Source organism: Octodon degus, unplaced genomic scaffold, assembly GCF_000260255.1.
Source record: "Octodon degus isolate 3935 unplaced genomic scaffold, OctDeg1.0 scaffold00108, whole genome shotgun sequence".
NCBI classification, from domain to species: Eukaryota; Metazoa; Chordata; class Mammalia; order Rodentia; family Octodontidae; genus Octodon; species Octodon degus.
The window spans coordinates 4,653,421-4,679,845 of NW_004524684.1; the positions used below are offsets into that span (position 1 = coordinate 4,653,421).

The following is a 26,425-nucleotide window of genomic DNA, read 5'->3' on the forward strand; positions in this document are numbered from 1 at the left end:
GGCAGTGGAGGCTGGGGTCCACCTGAAGGGCAGGGGCAGTGGAGGCTGGGGTCCACCTGAAGGGCAGAGGCAACACAGTGCCTGTATCTTCTTGGTATGAGTATTTACCTTTATCTTTATGCAAACTACTATTAAATGTTCATTTTTGTTGATTATATTAGATGATGGGTGATCTTAATTTTAAAAAGAAAAATCTTTTTTATTTATTTATCCATTTGGTACAGGGTCTCACTATAAAGCTCAGACATATAGTGAGCCTCCTGTCTCAGCCTCCCCAGTACTGGTATTACAAGCATGCACTACCGTACTATCAGTGGCCAACATGGCATGTGCTGCTGGGGATCAAACCTGGGCCCTTGTACTTGCCAGGCAGGCACATAGACTGCTGAGCTATCTCCCCAGTCCTGGAGACCTTAATTATTAGGCTATAGTATTTGAGAATTATTGAGAAGAAATATAGATTCCTTAATATTTTTTAGGTATGTGTGTGTGTGTGTGTGTGTGTGTGTGTGTGTGTGCGTGCAGGGTCTCACTAGGTAGCTCGGACTCGTAGTGATCCTCCTGATTTCTGCCTCTGTAGTACTGGGATTCCAGGCATGTGCCACCATCACTGGCTCAGCACGCAGGTGGGGTGGCATGGCTGGGGGCAGGGCCGCATGCCTGGGGGCAGGGCCGGCGCGGACTGCAGTGCCGGGGGTCGAACTCTGGTCCCTGCACTTACCTAAGCAAGCGCTTAGTCCTTTAAGCTATACCGCCAGTCAGACTCCTTAATATTTTTGTTCAGGGAAATGAAAGGGTCACAGCACTCATCCAAAAAGGTTTGATTCTATCTTGAACATTACAGAACACAGGACCAGAACAGACAAGAGTAGACACTGGATTCTGAAAACAAGCCACTCTCCTGCTGTGTGGTTCCAGGAATTGGATCGCATTAGCCTCACACGCTGCCACGACCTCACAGCAGCTGCAGGAAGAGCAGCAGAAATGCAAAGTAGTTGATTACAGTGACAATCAATAGAGCACAGTGATCCATTAGAAAATATTTTGGGAAAATTTTTTAAAGCATTGTAAAGTTTCGACTCCCTGAACAAAACTTCATTCTTTCCCACCATACAGCAGTTGGTGTGCTACTCCTTGTGCAGTGGGCAATGGTCACACTTTGAAAGGAATCACAACCCCTAACCCTGCTGCGTCCTAGATGCAGAAGATGCGGCTTGCCCAGACCAGCTGGGAAAGGGGGACACAAGCAAGACTGAAGCTCAGTTTCATGGCCCCTAAGTCTGTGCTTTCCAAATCAGAAGTACCATGAAAGCCAGCAGACCTGAGCCAGCCTGGTTGTGACTCTAGGGCCGGAGGCAGCTCTGCTTAGCACGAGTCTACCCTGCAGGCATTGCCCAGGCCGCCTGAGCGCCGTCTCCTCCCGTGTCCGCAGTGTCCACCTGCTCACACCCGCCGCGCACTGGGAGTCCCTACCACTCCACCCTGGCCTCCACATCACTGAAAATTTTGCAGGAAGTTACTCAAAGCATAAATTTAATGTACTGCAGATTTGTGGCCCTGGCTTGGACTGGACCCACTGTGCAGTGCAGCGAGCTCCTGGCCGCTTCTGCTAACTAGTTCTTCCACTAAAATTCTCCTTTTGCTGCTATAATCAAATTCTATTTTGTTTTATCTCATAATGTTCTCAGCTCATATTATTTTCAAGTACTTTACAGAAAAAAAATAAAACCCTTCAATGAGACATCTTTGACTTTCAGTACCAAACATGTATAAAACATTTATGTCTGTTTGTTAGTGAAAGTTGAAGAAGTCTTATATAAGGGCATCGGTTATTCTTAAAAAGCAGCAACCAGCACCTTCATATATCCAGCTTCACATTCAACTCTGCGCCTGGTATTTCATGGCACCGCACGGGCAACAGACCAAACCCACCCAGGCTCATCAGCTTTACCCCAAGCATGATCTCTTACGGCTTCTCCTCCCAGTTCACGGCAACCTCCGAACTAAAAAGGCTGCAAAAGCTCAACAGCAGAAATGGCTCCACCTAAGTCAGCATGGGTTTGTTTTCCGTATCTGCACCCACCAACTTCACCTGTGCTAGTCCACCTTTTGTGCTTCTGTGTCTCTCTCAGTACAATACTCTCTCTTGGCCTACAGCACCAAGTCTCTAACTGATCTCCCTGTGGCCCTTCCAATCCCTTGTGCAGACCAAAATAATAGTTAACATAAGCCACAAACTCAACACAGTTCTGTTGTTGCCATTATCTGGTTAAGACGGCTCCACTTACTTCTCTTGTGACACATGAGAAAGACCAACATTGGGTGTGTGCTGCAAGCTTTGACATGGATTATTTCTACCTTCATTCTCGTTAAATAAATAAATAAATAAATAAATAACTGATGTAGATTGAAGCAATAAGACAATAAAATGGACCAAAGAAGATTTAGTGAAAAATTAGAAAGAAGGTAGAAGAAAATGCCCTGTGGTCTAAGATGTCCAAAGGCCACTGAGGTATTTCAACAAAAGACACTCAGGAAAGGGGACTCCAGAGCTGCTGCAGGGGGTGGTGAAGACAAGAGGCAGAGTGAGAACTGAGGGGAGCGTTTTGAGGGGGGCTCATGGCAAACTGTCTTTTACTGTAATAAATTTGAAAAAAAAATTAAAAGTTAGTAAATACCTTGATTATAGAGGACATGACCAAAATTTAGGGTGTGGATTAGCCTTGGAGGTTTCTGACCAATGGAGTCAACACTCCATTGTAGAATTGTCGTCATTGATCCATTTGTTAATGTGTAAAAGTGTAAGTGTTATTAGAAAATTTTGATAAAGTGGTGGCAAACAGAAGCATGAAAGAATGTTCTGAGAGCCTTGTAACAGAGTGGAAGAAAGGAAAGGGGGAGTTCAAAAAAGAAATGATGAAGAATTTCACTAAAAATGATAGGAATTCAACAATGGTTGTTACATTGCATACTGTTGTCTTCAAATTAGTTGTAAGTGGAGATAACCATGCAAAATTGGTCAAAAGGATAAAAAGAAGAAAAAAAAACAAGCATTAACTATTTCTTTCTTTTTATTTCCTTTTCTTTTTTTGGCAGAACCGGGGATTGAACTCAGGCCCTTGTGCTTACCAGGGAAGGGCTTATTCTACTGAGCCATCTCCCTGGCCCCAACTATTTCTTTCAGTAGATCAGTGGAAATGAGCCGTGCAATCATCCACGCCACCCCATGTATGTGAATGTCTGTATTTCCCTTACTTCTCTCTCCTCTCCTGTCCCTCATCCCAGCTGGTCCTTCTCTTTGGCACATTAGTGTTGATTTCCTTTTCTCCAGAAACAGAAGACGGAGGAGAGGGGCGCTCGAAGAGAAGAGCCTTGATGGGGCACAGATGCAGCAGGGAGCCTGCTGGGCACTGCTGACGTGCACCAGGCAGGCTTCGGGTCCTGCTCCCAAAGCAGTGGACGAGTGAGGCGCTATCGGGAAAGCCCACAGTGCACCAAGCGTACGCTCAGCTCATGAAGTTCTCTCTTAGGACCGCTGAACTTTAAGGACAAGCAGTGACAAGGTGGGGATAATGCCTCAAAAAGAAAATGAATGGCAAATGACAGTTCACTGTCACACTAGCTTTGAAGGTATGGAGAAGGCTGCGTCCTAGTAAGAACAAGGTGTTATCAGAAAGCGTGACTTCCTGGTCATTGCACAAGACCACGTCAGTGCTGAAGGAGCAGGCGAGCGCGCTCCAAGCAAGGTCCTCTGTGTCATGTGATCATCTCATGCTAGTACATCCTTAATGCAGAAAGAAAACAAATACATTCAGAATTTGATAAAATTATGGGCCTGCCAGATAGCTCAGTAGATTAAAGCACCTGCTTAGGCAGACGCAGGGGCTGGAGGTTCAATCCCTGGGTTGCCGTGCCAGGCCCTGCCCTCGCAGTACACTGAAACACTGAATGAGACTGGGCGTGGTGGTGTATGCCTATAATTTTAGTGCTTGGGAGGCTGAAAAATGGGAAGGATCACTAGGAGTCTGATCTGTGTAGTGAGACCCTGTAGACCCTGTACGAAATATATAAAGAAAGATAAAATTGTTTAGCTCTACATTCACAATCAGCTTACAGATGAAAGACAAAGTGATGCTACAGTTGATTACAGGGGAAAACACTGAACACTGCAGCTCTTTTATATCCCAAATGTACCTTGTTCCCTTATTATTTAAGAGGCTGCATTAATTAATGGAAATGCTTCTACCTTTGAAGTGCATCTTTTGAAGTGAGACTGGTGTAGTTCCTGTTTATCAAAGTGATTATAATTTCTTCCACACTGGTTTTGCAAAGGAGATTAATTTTTGGACAGATTTTCTAATTAAGGCTTCAAGTGCGTAGTGGGCAGCGTGTGCATGGGAAAATGATTTTATTTGTGATCTGTGCCCTGGACATGGCTCTGCTATTGTTGGTCTGCACAGTGAGTACACAGACTTCAGGGAGTGTCTGACAGATTGCAGATGTCTCAGGCAGGAGTTTATTTAATCAATTGATCCCAAGCATGCAGCCCTAACGACAAGCTCAAGCAGCCAAGTGCATTCATCCCAGCAGCAGAACTCTTTCTCAGGAACATTAACGTCTCGTGGCATCTTCAACCTCACTTGGAGCCGCAGCAGCACATGGTTGAGTAGTAATGAGTTAGTCATTTTAAAATGATTTTTAGTGCATCAAAAATGTATATGTGTAAATTCCAAATCTTAAAAACCATCATTTAATAAAGAAGAATACAAAAGCCACCATTGCTCAATGACACTAGTCCTAAAGTGGATTAATTCGTGTTAAGGAAAAATAAACCTTATGAAGTAACTTGGTAGCAGTATTTAACGTTTTCCACAATTCTCACTTCCAAAACAAATTGAGATAATACAGAAGAATGGGATTTTTAAATATGTGCTGCAAAATGAACCAAATAAGGATAGCATGAAAGAATCTCAGGACTTAAAACGGTTATAACAAGTCAAACAATAAGTTTCACTCAAAGAATGAGGAAAAGTTCCTACTATCCTTCACAGCCGCCTCAGTCAACACTTTTAGAATGGGATGGTAAACACAGTCTTAAGTATCACAGTTGAAGTTCAACAACCTTGTGTTTGATTGCACAGTAGTTATATATTTAACCAGTGTTTGGCAAACACCATACCACATCCATATCATTTTAACTCATGAAACAATAAGGAAAGAGCGGCTGAGTTGAGGTGGTGTTGCAGAATCGGAGCCTAAACTGATGTTGTCTGTCTCCTTAGTGTTGGTTTTAAGTGCATTGCTTTATAAAGTTCTTTTCAGCAAAAACAGTTGAAATTCTGCTCCATACATTGTTCAGTGCCGAGCAAAGTTTACTGAATTTGAAAGATAAACAAGGATTACTTAAAGTAGATTTAAGGAAGTAAGAGTCCAATACACTGTTTCTATAATTTGGTGTTTGCAGTGCTTTATATTGAAAGTATAGTATTAACACTTTGTTTGTCATTTAGAACTTTTATACACACACACATACACATGTATGTTTGCACTGAAGGCGAAAGACTGTATCTTAAGTGTGCTGGCAGACAAAAATTAATATATTTAGTCTTTAATAAGCATGAAAATATTTTAAGTACTGTAGTGATATTTCCAAATTTATAATCTAAAATACCATCTCTAAACTCTCTGCCCCTGACACTAAGAGCGGATGCTGACAGCGCGTTACCTCGGATCTCCTGCCGCGGTTCAGGTATGTGCAGACGGGGCTGAAAGCGCCGCTCCCACACACGTACAGGTGCGTGCGGTTGAAGGTCTGGATGACGCGGACGAAGTTCCCACAGCCGTGCTGCAAGAAGCGATGAGAAAGCAGTTAGTGCCCCCGTGACTTCCTTATCATTTCTACCCCTCCATTCTCTTAAGATTTTGTGCCATGGGGACCATGAGGGAATAGAAGCCCTTGAGGCAGTCCGGGTGTTTCCTAAAGGTGATGCTGTTGAGCTCGTGGTGTTGCAGAATCAGAGCCTAAACTGATGTTGTCTGTCTCCTTAAGCTCTGCTGCAGTCCCAACATTTTAGGCATTTTCAATGAATAAAGCAGACATAAACCGCTAACCTAGTGGCACTCTATTGAACAAGATTATTCCATTGTTTCAGTTTTTCCGTTTTTGCATAAATCTTTCCTAAATCGAGTACCTCAAGTGAAAATGCTCTCAACTGTATACATCTCAATGCAAAGTATACAGAACTGACAGATCCTAGGCCTTGTATCTCCACCTTTGTCCTCTTTTTTCACCATGTGCTAGGGGATAGGGTTGAGGAAATAATAAGAGAAGAAAATGGTTTATTCTACTGATTTATTTTAGGAAAACAGGAATTCACCTCAGATCTACCGAAAACCCTACCTCACCTTGTGCTGTATTACTATTGTACTATATAAGCTTTGGTTCTGAAATGTATAAACTTACTGCCCACCAGCGAGGTACAGGTGGTTCCCTCATCTGTGTGGACACACAGATTATATGTACCTGCTTCCAAGGACACCAGGAAGAAGTTCCTTTTGGGTCTTACCACAGACTGACAAATGCTACTGATCTTTACGGTTGGTGAACAGAACTGGCAGAACGTGCCGGTGCACTCACTGCTTGCTATAAGGAAGGATAGCATCTTTTCCTTTGCCCTTGATCCCCTAAAACGTGCCCTTGCTCCTTCCCCAAGCACCCTTCTCACTTGCTACAGCCCAACTCAATGTGAGGTAGTCATTTTCTCATTGAAAACTAAACACAAAAAGAGCATTTTAATCTCAAATTGGTGTGAGCTAGGAGTAATATATCAAAGCTTAGCGGTAGTTCTTGCCTGTGCAGTAAGCAGTACGCACTGCCTCTTTTTTCCTTTAGGCATCCCTGATTTTTAGAAGGTAACATATATCTATTATTTATATTACTGTAAAAGTAAAACAATTCATGCTTTACTAAAGTAGAACTTAAACTGAACTTAACATCAAGATTATTTTACCTTTTCATCATTTTTATATACATTATTACTTGTCAGGGAATGTGTATTTTTTATACATTCTAACTTCATACAGATGTTTCTATTATAGATTTTTATTATTAAATAATCAATCATGAACACTACTGTCAAAGAAATTAAATTTTACAGACCAGACTATACATTTTATTTGTATGCTGAGACAGTAAGTATTTTTGTTAAATAACCAGTGTCATTATAACTTGACACCTGTTTATAGAGGTCTCAAGAATTTGATTACATAAGTACAGATGATAACATGGTTCCCTAGAAGGAGGTGCAGATGAAGTATGGTTTGTATATAATATGTCTATGTTAAGAAAGTCTGTGAGCGAGAGACTTGTGCTTATGTGCTTGGCATTCAAGGCGAGTCACTCCAGGATTCTGTATAGAGCACTTTCCCATCAGACTTGCATTCAGTCTAGTTCTTTTAATAACATATCGTGTCTGTCTTGTTTTGGGCTTTGTGGACAATTTGCTTTCATGAATCACTGGTAGCATAAGGAAGGCAGAGAAAAATGGGTTTATACTTTAAATACAGACTATGCTTGTTGCATGTTAGTCTATTTATTGATGTCTCTGCTCCTTGCGGGTGATGATATTCAGAGTCTGTGCTGTACTAGACATAGAAATAATCCTTGCTTTTTTTTTTTGGTGGAACTGGGGATTGAACCGGGGATTGAACCCTTGGGCTTGCCAGGCAAGCGCTTATTCTACTGAGCCATCTCCCCGGCCCCAATCCTTGCATGTTTTGCCACATTCAGTCTCCCAGGAGGTTTGATTTTCAGCTCTGCAGCTGGTATCTAGAGAACACTCCTTGTGTGAACTTAGTTGCATCCTTTTTCCTTATTTTTATGGTGGCTGTTGTTTGTAAAACTAAGTCCTTGTAGAAAAGTAAAGCTCAGAGGTTTTCTTAGTTAGCTGGCCTGGGGTCTCATTGGTAGAAACTACAAAGCAGATTTTCAAATACAGGAAGTTCTGAGTTGAATTTTGTACGTCTAGTCACTTTATAGCTGCCTCAGTGTGGGTGAGGAATCCATAATGGTTTTTGTAACAGTTATCAACATGCGAGTAACTTTTTAAACATTCTTTAATATGAATTAATATTCAGAAATCTTTTATACTGAGATGTGGCTTGGGTGAACTGTCTTGGCAATGCTGTAACGTTGGTGAAGGCATGTCGGGTCCCAGAGAAAGTAAATGACGTGCCCAGTGGTCAGGAGGAGCTGGCCCAAGACCCGCACCAGGACCCCCTGCTCCGGGCAGCGTGGATACACATGGCGTCCTCACGTCCGGCAAATATTTACTCAATGCCTGCTGTTCACAGCACTGTGCTTGGTGCTAACAGTCCTGAGAAAAGCAGACTGACTTCCTGTTTGCAAAGAAAGAAGACAGTAACAAATCAGGCTGGGATGGGTGCTACAATAAGTTTTTAATACACTGCAGAGGGCAAGAAGACAGCTCGGTGCATGGCTGGTGCACGGCTTTCAGCAGAGTTGGTACTTGAGCTGGTCCTGTGGAATGAAGCAGTTATGTCGACAGGGAATCGTGTAAGTGGGAAACATTCCAGCAGGAAACAGCAGGAACCAAAACCAAAGGCCCAAGTATGCAGGATGGTGCATGAATTCAACAAAGTAATCCAATATAAGCCAGTAGTCCATAATAGCAGTGGGTTATCTGCAGGACTGGTAATGTCAGAAGTTGTTGACTTGAACCTTTTATAGCTCAGCATATTGATATGGCTTTACTTATTATACCTCATTCTTACACTGTTCTGCTGGATGGTTAAGACCAAGATGAAGCAAAGTCATATAACAAGAAATGCAACTTTTGTATCTGACAAGGTAAGTCAAATGATGAATGGCAGTGGAATACCCATCTCTGACAAAAGTAAACAAAAAGGGGAATACAAATGAAGGACCATTACATACATACATATATTATACAAAATAGTGAGCATAGATATATAGCTACTTTCTCTTAGTTCAATGAGAAAAAAGTTTTGAACTAATAGTGTTTAGACAAGATGTCATGTCTGCATCTTGTACTATGAATAACTACTATGAAGACAACAATATGCAATGTATTAATTATTGTAACTGTCCTACTAACTTGTTTTGAAACTGTCTCATTGCTACTTCTTTCTCAGTAAAATTAATTTAAAAAGACCCGGCAAGCGCAGAGGTCTGAGTTAAAATCCCTCGTTCCGAAAAAATAAAAAGTATTACTTTTAGAACATAACAGAATAAATAAAATAAAAATACAAATGGAATGCAAAAAAAAAAAAATGCAGGATAGGTGGGAGAATAGTGGCCGGGAGCCTTGGAGTGTTTGTGGAAAAGCCAGTGGCAAATGGAGTTGGTTTATCTGGGTCATCCTGGCAAAGGGTAACAATGGATCTAATGTGGTTGTCATGCTTCCAATTCAAGAGCCAGATGCCCTGGCTTCAAACCAGCTCCCTCTTTTCCTAGCTGTTAGAAACTACAGCAGCTCGATCGCCTTCCTGTGACCCAGTCTTTGATCTGTAACATGACAATGATAGCAAGGGTGGTGAGCGCTATGCACTAATAAAGCAAGCTAGAATGGAATTGCTACACTATACAGGGAACTAGCGCACACTGGAGGCTTCCATTAATATCGTCATGTACATTGTTCTTGTGAACTATGGCCAGTGGAAAGTGGACCGGATGTTTGTCTTGCACACAGCTCACTGCAGAACCAGATTACAGTAGAAGCAAGAAGGAAGCCTGTTTCTAATGGTGTTTGTAAGTAGGATCACAAGTCTGCATCTTGTACAGCAATTAACCACTGAGAAGAATGTATGCAGTATATTATTTGTTGAAACTGTACTTTCGATTTGATTTGAAACTGTCTCATTGCTATATGTTTATCAATAAAACTTTGAAAAGAAAAAAAAAAAGAAGAAGGAAGCCTGAAATTTGGGTGAAAATAAATGTCCAAATAAGACTACAATGAGACTATGATGGATACCATTTATGGGGAAGAAAACCAAGACCAGAGAAATTAAGTCTCCAAGGCCAAAGGGTTCATAGCTGGTTCATAGTCTACTACTTTCTATTTGCTTTTCTAGGCTTTTAAAATCTCTGTATTGAACACACATTAGCTTATCAATATGAAAATATATGTTTTTAAAATATGTAAGGGATCGTAGGTAAATACAACTTTAAAAACATTGACTCTGGGGGCCAGGACATAGTTCAGGGACCCAGCATCAGCCTGGCAAGTGCAATGCCCTAAGCCTAATTATCAGTCTCCCCCAAAATTTCTAAGTTAATAAAATGTTGACTTTCTGTGGTGCATACTATACTATTTAGAAAACTATTTTCTTTTCTTCTGGGACTATAACTATTTGGTCTAAGGATGAATCAAGGAATTCTGATAGAGAGTCCCAAAGAATATACATTAAGAAAAAAATACACTTTGCAGTAGCATAAGGTCATCTGGTTATAGAAATAAGGAAATATCATACAATTAATAGGTCAAATTTGACAGCCTGTGCATATTATATATGTGTGCATCTATCTATCCATGCATGTATCTATCTATCTATCTATCTATCTATCTATCTATCTATCTATCTATCTATCTATCTATCTACCTATGCATCTCAGCTTAATTTTCCATGATCTCCTAAGTGTTTTTCTATTCCTCCATTAAAAAACAGAATAAATAAACAAAGAGACTGGGCATGGTGGTCCATGCCTGTAATCCCAGTGCTTGAGAGATTGAAAACAGGAGGATCACTACAAGTTTGATCTATGTAGTGAGACCCTGTAGACCCTGTGTCCGCTGTACTAAATGCAAAACTAAATAAATAAATAAATGAATATTCCCCCTTCAAGTCCTATATGATTAGATACACTTGACAGCATGTACTATTGCTTGTGCTCAAATTACTGCTTGAATGAAATGCTGACATTTAGAGATCAATGGAGTGGGTGGGAGGGTGTGTCTGCAGGGTGACGGGATTCGAAGATGCGCAGCCCTTGGCCCCGTGCTCACACAGGGGTTTGCTGCTCACTGTTTCACTTTTCTTTTCAATTGTTATAGCAGTACAGAATTTATTTGCCTCCACTTTATGTTTTGCTTAGTGGATGATTACTACTTTTTTTTTTTTACTTATTTTTCTGTATTTATGATAGGGTCTACAGAGTCTCACTATATAGATCGGACTCGTAGTGATTCTTCTGTTTTCAGCCTCCCAAGTGCTGGGATTATAGGCTCGCGCCACCACGCCCAGTCTCAATCACCCTTTCAGTTCGCCCTGGGGGCAGGGCCAGCACGCACACAGGGGATTGAACCATGGCCTCTGTGTTCTGCATAAGCAGGCCCTTTAGTCTGCTGAGTTACCAGGCCAGACCTAATATTTCTATGAGGTGGAAAACATTCAACAAAAATGTACTTCTGAACTGTGTGCACAGTGAATTTTCTACAAACCTCATTGGTCTAAAAACAATGAATTTGTGTGGGAGGCACCACGGCTCAAGCCCAGCCCCTGAAAATCACCCGGAACAGATTCTCATGCTTAATTCTTTCCACCTCCATTAGCTCAGAGCTTTTCAATTTTATGAGGCGCATGCATAGATCTGAGCACAGGGACAGGTGACAGATGTGTCACACAGCTCTTCCAGGCAGGAGGAGATGCTCCCAGTCTACCCGGCAGTGTGCAGGCCTGACAGAGCATGAGGCTCCTGTGAGTCCTACTCCAAAGGTGGAGCACGTGTTTTCCCATTTCAAAGCGCTGGAAGATAAACAAAGCTGAACATGCTCAGATGCCACATATCCCATGGGCTGCAGGGACAAAGCACCTGGTTTATTTGAATTTCAGTGTCACTGGAAGGAAATAGAGGAAAGGGTAACAGTGGATCTAATGTGGTTGTCACCAAGCCTGTCAAAGCTCTCCAACATATTCCAGCAGCACCGTGCCTCCGACTTTTGTGTGTCCTTAGCACCTGCCACTGTCTCCTAGGGAGGGGCCACTTTTAGTGGCCAAGAGGGAAGGATCTATAGCACTATGCCCTGGGTCAGGTACAGAGCATCCAGTGCTCCCTACAGATCTGAGTACATTCTTCTCTCTTAGTTGTTGACTTTCTTTATCTTAAAGATGTGGGTGGCAGTAATGCCTGTCTCGTAGCACCGTTATCAGGAGTAAAATAAAGCAATAAGAACAGGGGCTGGTCTGTTCCCTGAAACACTGGATGTCATCATCTGATAAATTCTGCTTGTATGTGCTGTCAACTCCACCGCACAGCAAAGGCTCGTGAATGGAATCTTCATACTTCCAGTTTCCTCACAATAACTGGTGCATGCAAATTAAAATTTTCCATTCCTGTGTTCTTAAAAATGAAAAATTACATTACTAGATGACATTCATTTGAATAATGTTAAGACATTCTGAAAGTCTTAGTTTTATTGGGAAATGTAGTAAAAACAGGTTGTTTTGTGGAACTTTCCAAGTTCTATTTCACATTATTTTTCTCCCAATGGCTTTTTCTGTGGCTAATTAAAAGATGTCTCTGGAAATCCAGCTCATTTCTTGGCACATAAGAAATGAGATGCATTTGTTAGCCTCCCGCTTCTCCTGCTTAGACAGTGCTTGTATCTGGAAGTGTCAGCTTGCTTACTGCTTCGCGGGATGCAACAGTGACAAATCACACCTGCCTCGCAGAGTCCGAACTGCACCAAGGGCCCTCCACTAGTCCTTTCCCAAGTACATGGCTGCTGTCCCTTCAGAAGAATTCAAGACATCCCCGAATGATAGTCCAGTGTGAGAAAACTAAGGGAAAATGCAAGCAAGCATTGAAGACTTTATCGAACAGCTTTAATTATCACAAGGCAAACAAGAAAGGGTTTCTATTCTTTCAAAAGGCGAGCAGAATCAAATGACTTGGCCAAAATGTTTTAGAAAGTTAGCAGTATTTTTTTTTTTTGGAAATAGAATATACAAAAGTATCTGTAGCCTGCACATTCTCCCTAGGGCAGTCTCTGTGAATGGGCAATGCCAATCTTTCCTAACAAAGGACAATAAATTCAGTTATATCACCCCAGAACATAATTATGGCAATTGGCAAGACATGATCAGATCACTGAAAACCTCTCTTCCTTAGAAGGAAATAAAATAGTTTAGTTCTTGTCCAGTTATTGAAATAATAGCTTCAAGGGACAAAACATCCTTCTCCAAAACATTATACCCCATTCTGCTCTTAAGTCCTTGGAAGGCTACTCAGCTTGTTCTTTTGAACATTTCTTCCACATGTTTCTGGATTTTTTTTTTCTTAGATTTTGGTCCAGGAAATCATTGGGATCTCAGGGAAAAAGAAAAATATCCTGGCAAGTTTTATCTGCCCTCTTTTCAATTCTCCTTATTAGGTGAATTATAAAATACAGAAATCTAGCCCCAGATCTGAGTCACTCTTAGCAATTTCTCTGGCCAAGAAGCTAGGAGTGTAACACAGGTCCGCATTCCAGGGCTCTCTGGCCCTGTCTTGAGCCAGACGGTTTTGAAACTCTACACTGGGGACTGGCGGGAGACTCAAAGAAAGTAAGTTTCACTTCCACAAAGATGAGTTTTTCTTTCTCCAAACCAGCCCAGCCCGAGGGATCTCTGGAGCACTCACCACGCGACGCACAGATTTCACTCCTCTGGGCATCTCAGGCATCTGCCGTGCTCTAAGTGCTCAGCCAACAGTTTTTGAAACTCAGCTGAGACTATCATTTATTATGACTTCAGACCAGGGCGTGTAAACAGACAAGGTGCAATCACAAAATGAAGTCGATGCTTAAATTTAAAAATCATTACAACTAAAGATGTGTCACCCTTAATCTCATCACAATACTGGCTCGGCTCTCCCTTTGGACTGGCTCATTCCATTGCTCTTGCCACTTTGGGGCATGGCCCTGCAAGCCCTCTGTCAGGAGTGCCTTGGGTTGCACGGTCATGGCTGCCCCATTGTCCCAATCTGATTCAAAACATTTACCCTCAGTGGTCATCGTGATTTGTTGGAACTGCCAGATCTTAGGAATGAGGGAGAGGAGGACGCGGTGGCATGTCTGTGGGAGCAGCACTTCTGTGCTTGCTGTACTGCAGGGGACTCCACAGCAGACACTCACCAGCAGGGGCCTTCAGAATGCCTCCCAAAAGCAGAAAGGTGGTCAGGATAGTTCAAAGAGGGGGGACCATTTTGAAAGGGTTAATGCCAACATATCCTTTACTGTAAAATCTTTAAAGATTTAAAGGCATATTATATTTTTGATCACCCTGTGTGTGTAAATTTACTGGATTTTCTACTCCATGCCAATATTTCCACCTCATTCTTTAATTAACATGTACTTTCTTGCTCCTTAAATTAAAATTTGCTTTTCTGTCCAGATCACAAGGTTCATGAAAGCCAGAGCCCTGTCTGTTCTTGCACAAATTGCTTCTCCTGCAACTAGCACGATGCCAGACACACAATGTGTCCAGTCAGTATTTATTTCATGAATAATTGAAATAAAACATGAGTGAATAGTGGAAACTCTTTCCAAATCATTTGTGAGAGAAGAGTTTGATCCTCACATTATATTGTTCTTCATGATTTGCAGCAAGCAAGGAAATTAAACATAGGCTTGATTTTATGGTTTGAATACAGTAAAGATGGGCTTCATGTGTTTCTTTTATAATATTTGAGAATTATTTAAGGTGTCAATGTCAACAGTCATTTGTAGAAATCAATAGAGATTTCTTGCTTGACACTTTTTGTTGAGCTGCACTTGGGGGAAGATGATTTGCACAAGCATCACTGTAACCATTTATCAGTACACTTACCTTCCTTGATGGTAGTTTTGTGGTTATTTTTTAATTAAAAAGACACTGTTTGTCACTGGTGATTTATATCCCCAGAATGTGCCAACTAAGCCCTAGTGCTTTGCTGAGAATCCTTGGAAAAGGCCCACGGTATCTGGGACCTGCTCCAGACGCTGCAATACCATTATTTCAGCAGCCTGCTGAGAATTCTGCAGGTTGGATCCATTTAGAACAGGGGTTATTACTGAAATTCATCACCAAAAGTATCTGCATGAAATAATGAAAACAAGACAGGAAATTTTTATGCAGTCAGGAATTCCAAAATTACAGATGGTGAGAATTCCACTCTCTTCGCGTTTTCAATGTGTCCAGCCAAAGATGTCAAACCTTGGTCTCGTTCTTGGTTGCACTACAAGCAGAGGGCCCTAAAGCCCAAATATTTATGCTTAGGTCTTTTCTAAGTACTTACCGTAGGATCTTTGCCAGCCATTTTGCACTCCTCAATTTTGATGGCGGATGCTGGCCAGAAAACCTGCTCGGAAGGGAAAACAAAGGCTGCACAGTCTCGCTGGGACTCAGGGTGCTTCAATGTTCTTCATTTACGTTTTACTAACAAGATTTCTACAGGTATTTCTGCACTTCTATTTCAAAATTCTTTTCTCTTTCATGTTATAAACTCAATATCCCGTTATGTTATGATAATGATCATTTTACTACTTCTAATATTTTTTTCTCTAACAAAATCATTTCAATAATACATCCCCACTTACTAACCATGTATTAAAATAAGATCATAATTAGTTTAATGTGCACAATATAAACATATTTCACTCCATTTGACTTACAGTACCATTTTCTCATCTGCTTATATCCCGTGAATTTACATTTATGTGACTATCAAGTTGAGTATTGTTTTTGCTTACCCACAGGCCCTGCATAGCAGATTTACTTAAAGTGAATCCTTGCATATTTTAACAGCTAAAGGAGCTTGGATGAAACCCAGAATATATCCCTCTGAAAATCTACTGGCTTTTTAAACACTAGAGTCTTTAAATAAATAAATAAACAGACAAACTCTACAGTCCTAGGCCAGGACTGCAGAAAAGCCTACTTTTTAAAGCTGTCATCCTTCTGTTCTTATGCACGTAACGAATACTTCTCATTGCACTAGATCCATAATTTATCTACTTTTACCTGTTTGGCCCAATCAAACTCAATTTTATATCCTTGTTGTAAAATAGAATAAATATGGGCCACACCTGTTCAAGTAACTATGCGTCTAACAGCTGCATTCTTTTTAATCCCCATGGGGACTGCATACAGGTGACATGTCAAGCTTCTTCTGACCTTTCACTTTGTTCTATTTTTTCTCTCTGTAGTGATATATTCCATGTTCCTTTATTCCTATATGTATATATGCAGGAAGTACTTTTCCAGATTTCATATTGTTAATAATTAGAGAGACTCCTTAGCTTTGAAATCATTGACATGTATTTTATACTATTTTAAAAAAATAGTATTCTTTTTCATTGCATTTGAAAACCTTAGGAAAATCACCCCTACAGTGTCACCCAGTCCCAATCGTCTGCAAGAAAATGAGAAACTTACACTCAAAGGTTCCTGACTTATGTTGTTAATGTTCAAGGAAAGAATGTGATCTTTGCTGCCCACGTAGATCCGGTCCTGATCTTCATCCATCAGTAAAATCCTGTAGTCTAAGGGGTGGTGGGACAGGCTGAAGTATTCAGAGGTCTTCGTGGCTCGAAGCTCTGAAATAGTCAACAACACTTATAAGACTAGAGCATCTTGGTTTCATAATACTACTGCTTTCATAAAAAGGTCTTATAAAAATAGTTGCCATACAGGGAAAAATACATTTTTCCTACAGTAATAAAGTTTTGAAACTTCATCTATGCTAATGGATATTTGAATTATTGTCTTTATGCTAAAGTAAGATGAATCTCATGTGAAATATTGAAATTTATGGAAGTAATACTTGATTCTGTTCCTTATACTTGCAAATATTTCAAGTTTGTTTTATTGGTAAATGTCATCAGCTTAAAAGTTGTTAAACTTGATTAGACAAGCAAAATACAGCTTGGAGAATGAGCATGGAAAACAACCAATAGAAGCCAAAGTATCTTTTTATCCTCTACTAGTATTTAATTTTTGGATTCAATTCATATATCACTTAAATTTTTTCTTAGTCTTTTATTTATTTACTTATTTGTTACAGGGTCTCGCTATACAGCTCTGACTCATAGTGACCCTCCTACATCAGCCTCAGCAGTGCTGGGATTACAGATGTGTAACACCCCGCTGGTTATGGTGGCCAGCATGACACACCCATGTTTCCGGGGCCCGCACAGCATGCAGTACTGGGGATCAAGTCAGGGTCCTTGTGCTTGCCAGGCAGGTGGTAGACCACTGAGCTCCCTCCCCAGTCTTTGATGATGAGCTCAAGAGAATGATGAACTCTATGAAACACGTTGCTTTCTGAGATCACTGCTTCCATGATGAACAGTAGCTAAATGTTAGGCATATGATCACGAACACACTTCTAGAAAGTTTGATGTGCCTATAGTCCAATTTAAATAAAATAAAAGATAAAAATAATCCTCATAGGAAACCATCAGTTCTGTTCTGCAATAACTTGAACACATGAGAAGACAGAGCATACGCAAGCGTGACCTGTCACCTAGAAGCACTCAATCAGCATGAAGCCACAGGATCCTTGCAGTCATTCTAGGCACAAGTTGCCCCACCAGGTGAATGAGTAGGATGAGGACACACTGACTGGGCACTGCCATGTCTCAGGAGCTGCCTTTCCACTGGACAATGCTCAGCGACAGCATATATGAAGAGGTCTTGCAGACGTGCTTCAGAAAGTGGTAAGGTAGAGGGAGTAAGTGTGGTCAAAACAGGGGGAAGCACTTGAGCAGAATTCATGGCAGAGGTGTTCTCACTGCACCAAACATGGTCATTTGGAAGCACACTGCAGTCTTGATCAGCCATTCTGGTCCCAACTGCAGCCAGCGAGGGAAGTGAGGTGCTCACATGACCAGCTTTGCCAGAGAAGCTCCAGGAGACCCCCCTCGGGGCCACCCAGATGGCTCCTTGGGTCTCTACACCAGCACACCCAAGTGGTCATTTCTTGGTTTTGATTCCAGATATACAGGCACATACTACATTTGGGGAAATTGTACTTTCTGGGAAGGTTCTAGGTAAGAATGGCAGGGAGAAGTGTTGGAGAAAATCTAGGTTCCTTAAAAAACCAGTCACTTAGCTACCCCTAGAAGTGCGCTATCATTGGACTACGTGATGTCTATGAGTTAAGAACCTTGTGATTTTCTAGGCAGCTTACACTGAGCTTTTCTTTCCCTATTTCAGTAGTGTACACTAACGATAAAAAGTCCCATAAACATGGGACACTGATCATACAGCTACTGAAATTCTGAAGACACATCTTTTATGTCCAAAGTCCCCAACTGCCTCTTTCTTACCCTGTGAAGCATGGCTTATTTACTTCAGATTTTTTTCTACCAAAATATTCTTGCCTATTTTCCCCTTCTTTTCTTAACCCATACTGAATTAAAACAAAAAACGTGATCTCAGGAAAACAACCTCTGCTGGCTTCTGCTTGCAACTGACAACAACGAAAACGGCAGGTTTCTTCTCCTGTTTCCTTAAAAAATAATCAGTTTCTTGCATTAATGTAAATACCAGAGGGAGAAATAAACCCATCAACTTGAAGACCTTTCTGGTCCAAAGACTTTTATCTGTTTTGCTGAGCCATAAATCATCTTCAAATTTAATTATCTGTAGCTCATTGACAGTTGACAGCTGTTAACTGGGGAAGATTCACTTCAGCGTCACTGTGTTGTGGTGGGGGTCTTGGCTGTCTTGTTAAAATGCTATTTAAGTTGCTGTCAGTAGCTACAGTTGAACTTTAGGGTTTGGAAGAAAAGTAACTATTTTTCTGGAAAAAGATAGGAGTGTGAAGCGATAAGAATTGTGCTTGTGATAAGGACAGGAGCCTGCCTTTTTGGTTCAGTAAAGGGAGCCTGGAGGGCGTGGGCTGTCAGAGGAAATGACTGCTTCCCTGATTTGTGTACAGTGAGCGGGAGCCACCATGAGCTGTTTCTCATCTCAACAGGTCAAGACACGTACTGCCCCACGCTGGCAGTGCTGTGCTCCCTCTTGGGGCACCCGCTGAGCAGCTGGGGTGCTCCTGGTCACCCTCCTCATGCTCCGCTCACGGAGAAGAGACTTCGCAGGGCTGCACCTCATCAGAAGATGTGGTGACCCCGTAAAGGGAAGCGCGGGTCTCCAAGTTCCTGGGAAAACCTCCTGGGAAACATCATTTTTTAAAAAACAAGATTCTATCCTGAAATCAATGTTATTGTAGAGCTCCATGATGGAAAATTACTGTCCAGCCTTCTCTGCCAATGTCCCAGAGGGAAATTTTACAGCCCAGAACGCGTACCTAAAACCCACATGTTTTGTAAAGAAAACCACTGTGAGCCTTGCAAATTGAACCAAAACTGATAGAAAAAGACATGTCCTCCAAATGTGAACCTGGCAGGCCAAGCATCTGAGACTGCCTACACACAGTCAGTGGACTGCCACAGGAATTACAGCAGAGCTCAAAATACAGTATATTTGTCACTGAGAACTAATCTTTGTTTTCTAATAGTCAGTCACAGGCAGGCACACGTTTGAGCATACTGAACTTCCCTCTTGTGCTCAGAAATATAATCCTGGTAAACTGCTCATAGGAATCCCTTTCCTGAGTAATATGAATTTGTAAAACCACCTCATAGGGTGATTTATTTTCTCAGACCATGACATTATCTTTGGTCCTTTATAATTCCACATTAGGTCATTGAAAATCAATTCCCAGGTATCTCTCTATTAGAAGCACATGGGATAGTTACTCATTAATTACATTTAAAACTCATGAAGTGTTTTTAATTTATTTACACGACACATGAGGGAAGCCTTTATCACTGTAGGAAAGACATTTTGCTCAGAGAATAGGACAAGGACGGGAAGCTAAGCCCTGGGACAACTCAGCTCTGCTCTGCCTGGGCATCATGCCCTGCAGAGGTCAAAGTGCATCCAGGGACACCTCCCTCTCTAGAGATAGCACCCGGGACAGGATAGTTTCCTCTCCTGATGGTTCTAGCTGAGGACTTTAAGTACTGTGGGCATGAATGACCCATCTTCTGCCTGAGGCTCAGGCGCTGGAAACGACTAGAAGCTGAACTTCACCTGTCCCTGGAGGAAAACCCAGAAGCTACAAAGGACAGCAGTGACAGTGCAGCAGCCCTAAAGCCTTGCTCCTAATTCCTGCAGCAAACAGAGACCCCAGGCTGCTCCCAAAGCAGCTGCTTGGGGGGGGGGGGGCCGCGGAGCCGGAGCTGTTCTAGGAGCCTCAGACAAGGACTTCTAGGTCTGACTGTTATCCTAGGCCCCCATGCAAAGACTCACTTCCGGAGAGTGTGCGGGGCCACCAGGACGGAGGGCGGAGGCCGCCTGGGTCCTCAGCGGGGTTGGCGGGCTCTCCCTGACTGTCTGCGCGCTCCGTGGTGCCCCGCTCTGTGTGCCGGTCAAAGGACAGCCGCAGACTCGCGCGGACGCTTGAGCCAACCACAGTCTGACCGCTCAAAGCTTGTTGCGGCCTCACACAGTCCTGCGAGCAGGCTCTGGTCTTCCCGAGGCTGGACAGAGGAAGGCGGGGCCCAGCGTGTGTGCGCTTCCCAGGCTGGCCTAGGAGGGAGACTGCCACGAGGGGTGCAGAGGGCGCCCACCCGCCCCAGGTTGCACGTCCCGCCGCGTGGCTCCTTCTCTGGCCACGGGTGCTCGGTGGTGCTGGCTCTCCGGTTCCCAGGGCGCCTCTGCTGCCCTCAGGACAGCCCAGTGCTCCAGGACCGCAGCGGCGGCTGCTGCGCGTGGCCTTGACTTCTCGCCCTTCTGACCGGCTCCGCACACCTCCAAGCCTGCCTTGCTTCTTTCTGCTATAGGTCCTTTGTATTTCTTTCCTGACAAGGTTCTTCCCGCCCGCTTGGAACTCCTGCACGGAACTCAGTCACCGGCCTAGACGTCATGGCAACAGGGCTGCTCCTTAGCTCCCTTGATCCCGCCAGAGGTCGGGCCTGGGTCTGCTGCTATTTGCTTATTTCCATTGTGGTTTGCTTCTGTCTGGAAGGTCGCCTGGAGATCACTTTCAATAGGCCAGGGCGCCACAGGCTGAGGCCTCCGAGGCAGCCCTGGAGGTCTCGCCACGGGGCACCGTGGCTTTTTACTTTGGTTGGGAGTCGTATCATACCCCTGTAACCCCAGTGATTACAGGCTAGGCTGAGTCAGGAGGATCCTAATTTCCAGGCCAGCCTTGACCACATAGAAAGACTTTATTTCAAAGACAAAGGAAAAGAGGGTAAGAAGTAACTCTTTATTCTCAATCATGGCAAAAGGAGGAAAAACTCTGGTTCTGACAATGAGATAAACTTGGTTGTTCTCATTCTACCTTTTCCCTACCTGTTGGTAAGTTTTATCTGTAAGTATAGCTTTTTTTTTTTTTTTTTTTAATAAATTTAAGACAGGGTTTACAGGGTCTATAGGGTCTCACTACATACATCAGACTCATAATGATTCTCTTGTTTTCAGCCTCCCAAGCCCTGGGATTACAGGCACAAGCCACCAAGCCCAGCCTCAACTGCCATCTCAGCATGCCCCTGGGGCGGAGCCGGCACTCACGCCAGGGATGGAACCCTAGCTGCTGCGTTCTGTTGGAGCAGGTGCTCTAGTTCCCTGAGCTATCTGGCCAGCCCTGAGGATGGCTTTAGTATGTCTGTAGACCTAAGGTATTCTTTCACTTTTCTCTAAGTCTGGTAGAAAAACAGATGTCTGCTTAAAAATGTACCTTACCAATATAACTATAACCACACCTCCGTATTTGCTGGGTGAATGACATTAAATCAAAGAGCAGGCATTTTTGTTGATGTTTCTGTACCAAAGGCATATTCTGCTTCTGCTGTGCCGCTCAACCTAGCAGGATCTTAAATTCCGACTCTGCTTCTCTAGGCAGCCTGGGGAGCAGATTTCAGAGCCAGGCTAACTCCTTGCCTGCATAGGGGCAGCCAGGTTTGTCTGGAGGTCCAAGCAGTCCGGCAGGGTGAGTTCTGGGGTCTGTAGAGAGTCTAACCTGGCTGGAGGGAGCCTCTGGAAAGTGGACTGGACGCTGAGCTTGCTGCTCTCCCCAAGAAGAGAATGGGAGAAGCAGAGCAAGCTGGACCCACGGAGTCCATCTACCAGGAAGGCCTCAGGTGCAGCGACCACCTGAGATGTAAGCCACATGGATGCCCTCGTGTGGGAGCAGACACTTTTCTGGCACCTGCTTGCCGGAGCTCTTGCCCCAGAAAAGCTGAGGCAGGAGCCAGCATCAAAGGACAGTGGGCCCCAAGTGGCCAGAAAAGCTCAGAGCCATGAAAACAGAAAGCAGCAAGGAAAGAGGGGACGACGGCATCTGGAAATGCGTCCCGGGGCAGCCCTACAGAGTGGAATGCCCTGCTGTTGTTACAATTTTAGGGTAGAATTTTTAAAATTGGGAAAACCCTTGCTCATGCTGCTGCTTTGAAAAGCACTTCATATTCAATCCAGGCACACAGTTCAAAGTTCATTCACAGAAAACAAGGCAAGAAGAGAGAGACTGTGCAACACAAATATCAAAGACTTTGCAGGCGGGACACAAATTCAGACAGTGCGAGGGTGCTTTAGACAGTGGGCATGCGCTGGACACAGCGAGGACCCAGTGAGGCGTCCCGGGCTTTTGAAACCCCAGGGAAGAATGGACGCAGGAGATCGCACCGCCATCCACAGGAGCGACTGCTCTGTGAAACTTCACAGGGAAGTTTAACTTTTCGTCTGCCATGAAACCCAGAGCATCATTGATTTTCCACCTTTCATAATACCTCCTTTGCATAGCGGTAGCCTTGCTGAGGGCTTTGAGCCAGCACCCTGAATTATGGCAAGAGCAGCGGGCAATCCCAAATGCAGAGTGAGGTTCCTGGTGCATCTCACCCTCACCAACTTCTCGGGTCCTTTAATCACAGGTGTCTGTGAATTTGAGTTGGGTTGATATAGAATGTAGTAGTGCTGCATGCACTAGAAATACTCTTTGATCATGTAATAGGATGTACGGGAGTCAGAGGCTTAGTTAAAAATAAAAAAGATAAAAGTCTTGCTCTCTGTTCTCCAAGAGGACAGTGGAAAGTGGGGATTCATGAGAGCCACTGGAGAACAAGATGACTGGGAAAGTTAGGGGCGCACTGCGCTACAGAGGCACACCGAGGCTTCCTAGAGATAACCAACTTGAAAGGAAGTGCTTGTCTTATTTTTTCTGGGAACAAAAACTAAGGTGAGTTAACTAATAGTAAACTAATCATCAAAGCAGTAAGTGAACTAAGTATAAGGAGACAGAGTAAGTTTGGAGGATGAGGGTAGTAGCCTAGGCAGGGGTCAGAAACCACTCCTGTACACTGTGCCCCAGGCCACACCAGATGACCTCAGCAAGAGATGAGCATTTCCCGGGTGAGCAAGGAGCCAGCTCACCGGATCATCCCACAGTTTACGGATGGATAAAGAAGGGGACGTGAGTGGAATTTGCTAAGCAGAAAGCCAAGAGTTGACTGTCATCCAAAGATGCGAACGAAGTCCTGAATGTCAGACCCCATGTGAAGATGCAAAATTCTTGAAAAGCAACTGAGAGGGTTGGATTTTTCCCAAGTTACTTGAGATGCCAGTGGAGAAAAATCTTAGTGTAAGACATAATCAGGGACATATTATATACTTAGAAATATAACTCTGCTAGTGAGGGGTTCCTGAGAGACATTTTTTATGACACAACATTAAGTAAAACAGGATCAAATGCTTATATACTTCACCTATTATATGTCTACATGGAAAAATAACTTCCTCATATTCTTCATGACATATTTCTGTAACAAAGAGTCTGATAATACCAAGCACCTATTTCAGTCCTTTGCCAAAAATTATAATTACTCTCTGATCGAAAGTCAGGCAGTAAAATCTTCCTCTTGAGATTTTCAATTTTCATGTTTCCTCAAAGAGATTCCTCCGCTTCTACTGCACCTAAAACAATGCTGAACTACACAAGCAGGGAAACCCAGAGCGCTGCCTGCAAGATGGCTACATGTCGCCAAGACTTCTCAGTCTCTAGATTCCTTCAGAGTGACTGAAGGCCACCCACGAGTTTTCACAAGTCAGACGATCTGGAATCTCGCAGCCCAGCTCCCTGACCAGCCCAAATTCTTGAGCTACACTTTGATTTGATGCGTCCTGCAACCCATTTTCATTTGAGCACAGGAAAAACATCATGAATTGTGGACTGCAACATCTCAACTGTAAGGAACCAGCCCTTATGAACTGGGAGATCTGGAGATGTTTTCCTGAAGAGACAGCTATTTTATCTAAATATTGTTTTGTTCAGAGTGACTCATTGTTTAGCTAAGTTACTGCATCCAGCTTCTAAATAAGCAACGAATTTAGAGAGCTGCAGCTGACAGTAGAGCCACTCTCCCCTCACGTCAAGCAGTCAGCACTCATGCAAGGCAGAGGAGCCTTTTTTTTTTCTTGGATCTCTGTCCCTGACACTAAAATACGCAGCCAGTGACTGCACTCTGGGCTCTTGGACCAGAGATTAAACACGCTGGGGATTGAGCTTCTACAGACACAACGAGAGAGCTGCTCTTTGGATCAGTAAAGGCACCGAGGGCCCAGGCAAGCGTCCTGCAGATTCGCAGGCCCGGGGTTCAGCAAATACCCCGCAGCTCTTCTTCCGCATACATGCTGGGCATTCCTTGCTTTTTATGCTAGGGTGAAAGCCATTTGCTTCCACGTAGCGCATGGTGAGATGGGAGATGGCATTATCCTTCGGGAGCCGCACCGGAGCTGCACTTCTCCAGTTCTGCCTTAGACCAGCGTGTAGCATGCTTGCGTGCACACCAAGGAGATTAGCAGAATGGGGGACTCCGAGTCTGCTTTTCAAAATGCTGCTGCTTTGAGCGGTGAGCATTAGCCGTGAGCATCTCCCTCTCACTTCCAGCACAGAAGCAGAATCTGATGAAGATAAGGCAATGTAAGGGGAAGGGTGAGCAGCCAGCGAAGCCTCAGACTTGGCCCCCAAGTTAACACATCAAGGTCACTTTTTAAGGTGGAGGGAGGTTGCACCTCAATCCCGCTAGCCATTCAATCCATGAGCCTCAAAATCCAATGTGTACCTCACTGGGGAAAACGCCAGCAGGAATGGAGAGCTGAGGTGAAGTTCTCCGGAGACCTTTGTATGACACAACCTAGCTAGCAGGATTAAGTCAAATAAGCCAGTTACAGTGTACAAAAGAAAAGTGGACAAACAGGTTTCTCCTGAGGAATTTGCCTTGGGCTCCTTTTCATCACAGAGTTGGTAGTTATGTGCCAAATTCTAAGTCTTAACAAGCTTTACTGCTTTAGAAATAATGACTATAAAAATTTTTTGCAAAAAGATTATCTCTTAACATCCAAACGGAAAATTAAGCTAGTACAATTTAAATCCAAGAACCATTTTAACCAGGAACATACATAGGATTAAAATGAAGCTCTTTTTTTTTTTTTCCTCAAACTAATGTATTTTCCTGGAACAAGGTCTAGCTTTGGATGACAGATCTGCTCTTCAGTCCTGGCACTGCCTCTGATTAGCTGTGTGGCTTTAGGCAAGTTGCATAAATTATTAGTGCCTAAGGAACCCCACTTGTCCCCTGGAACTGTGGCACTAATTCAGTAAGAAAATAAGGACAGTGCAAGCAGAGGGAGCTGCTGTCACTCAGCTTGTGGTCTCCACACCAAGGTGAGAGTTTCCGATTTCAGCAGGCCGTTTGTGCACCGCCCTAGCTGTAAGGCAGTCCTGTACATAGCTGTTCTCTGAATTGATTCCACTTAATACAAATCTATTGAGCTCTGTCTTGCTTGTACTAAAGTGTAACCAGTATACCCAAAACATAAATACGACTTCTCGACACTGGAGCCAAGACAATTATTGAATGCCAGCACAAACAAAGGACGAGGAACAGCAAAACCCCCTCCAGAGCAGCAACTCTGCACAGAACACACAGCCTTCCCGCCATGGTGTAGACCCAGCCAGGTTCAGTGAGCCCGCGAGCCTCAGAGGGCATGAGAGGGTTTATTATTTATTTTAGAAAACCGTAGAACACTTCTGAGAGCCTAGAAGATTATACCTGTTTGATGAAAATTGCTCAAACTGACCCAGATAAGGCCCTCAATTTTCTACCCAATTTGGGAAATGGAGGAAGAAAAGGAGCAGAAAAAGCACTATTCATCTGAAAATTTAGTGCTGCCTGACTTTCAGGGCTTGTCCTTTACCAGGAAGGAAATCTGAGGAAGCTCTAGCACAGATCAGGTTTCTGATGCTGTATGTTTGTAGTGCACGTAAAATTACAAATGTATGACAGCGGAAGTTAAATGACTTAACCCTTCAGATATAAGCCCAATGCTCTCAACCTTAGCCGCAGCAGACTTTGCT

At 43.3% G+C, this 26,425-nt stretch overlaps 1 protein-coding gene across 1 annotated transcript in view; it reads right to left on the bottom strand.

Annotated features, from left to right (window-relative positions):
• Sema3c (semaphorin 3C) overlaps positions 1–26,425 on the bottom strand; it is a 146,797-nt gene that overhangs the window by 59,655 nt on the left and 60,717 nt on the right. The window contains exons 3-5 of the mRNA XM_012516494.2: positions 16,438–16,598; positions 15,299–15,361; positions 5,726–5,845 (exon numbers count right to left, since the gene is read on the bottom strand). Coding sequence (XP_012371948.1) covers positions 5,726–5,845; positions 15,299–15,361; positions 16,438–16,598 — 344 coding nt within the window. The remainder of the gene's footprint in view (positions 1–5,725; positions 5,846–15,298; positions 15,362–16,437; positions 16,599–26,425) is intronic.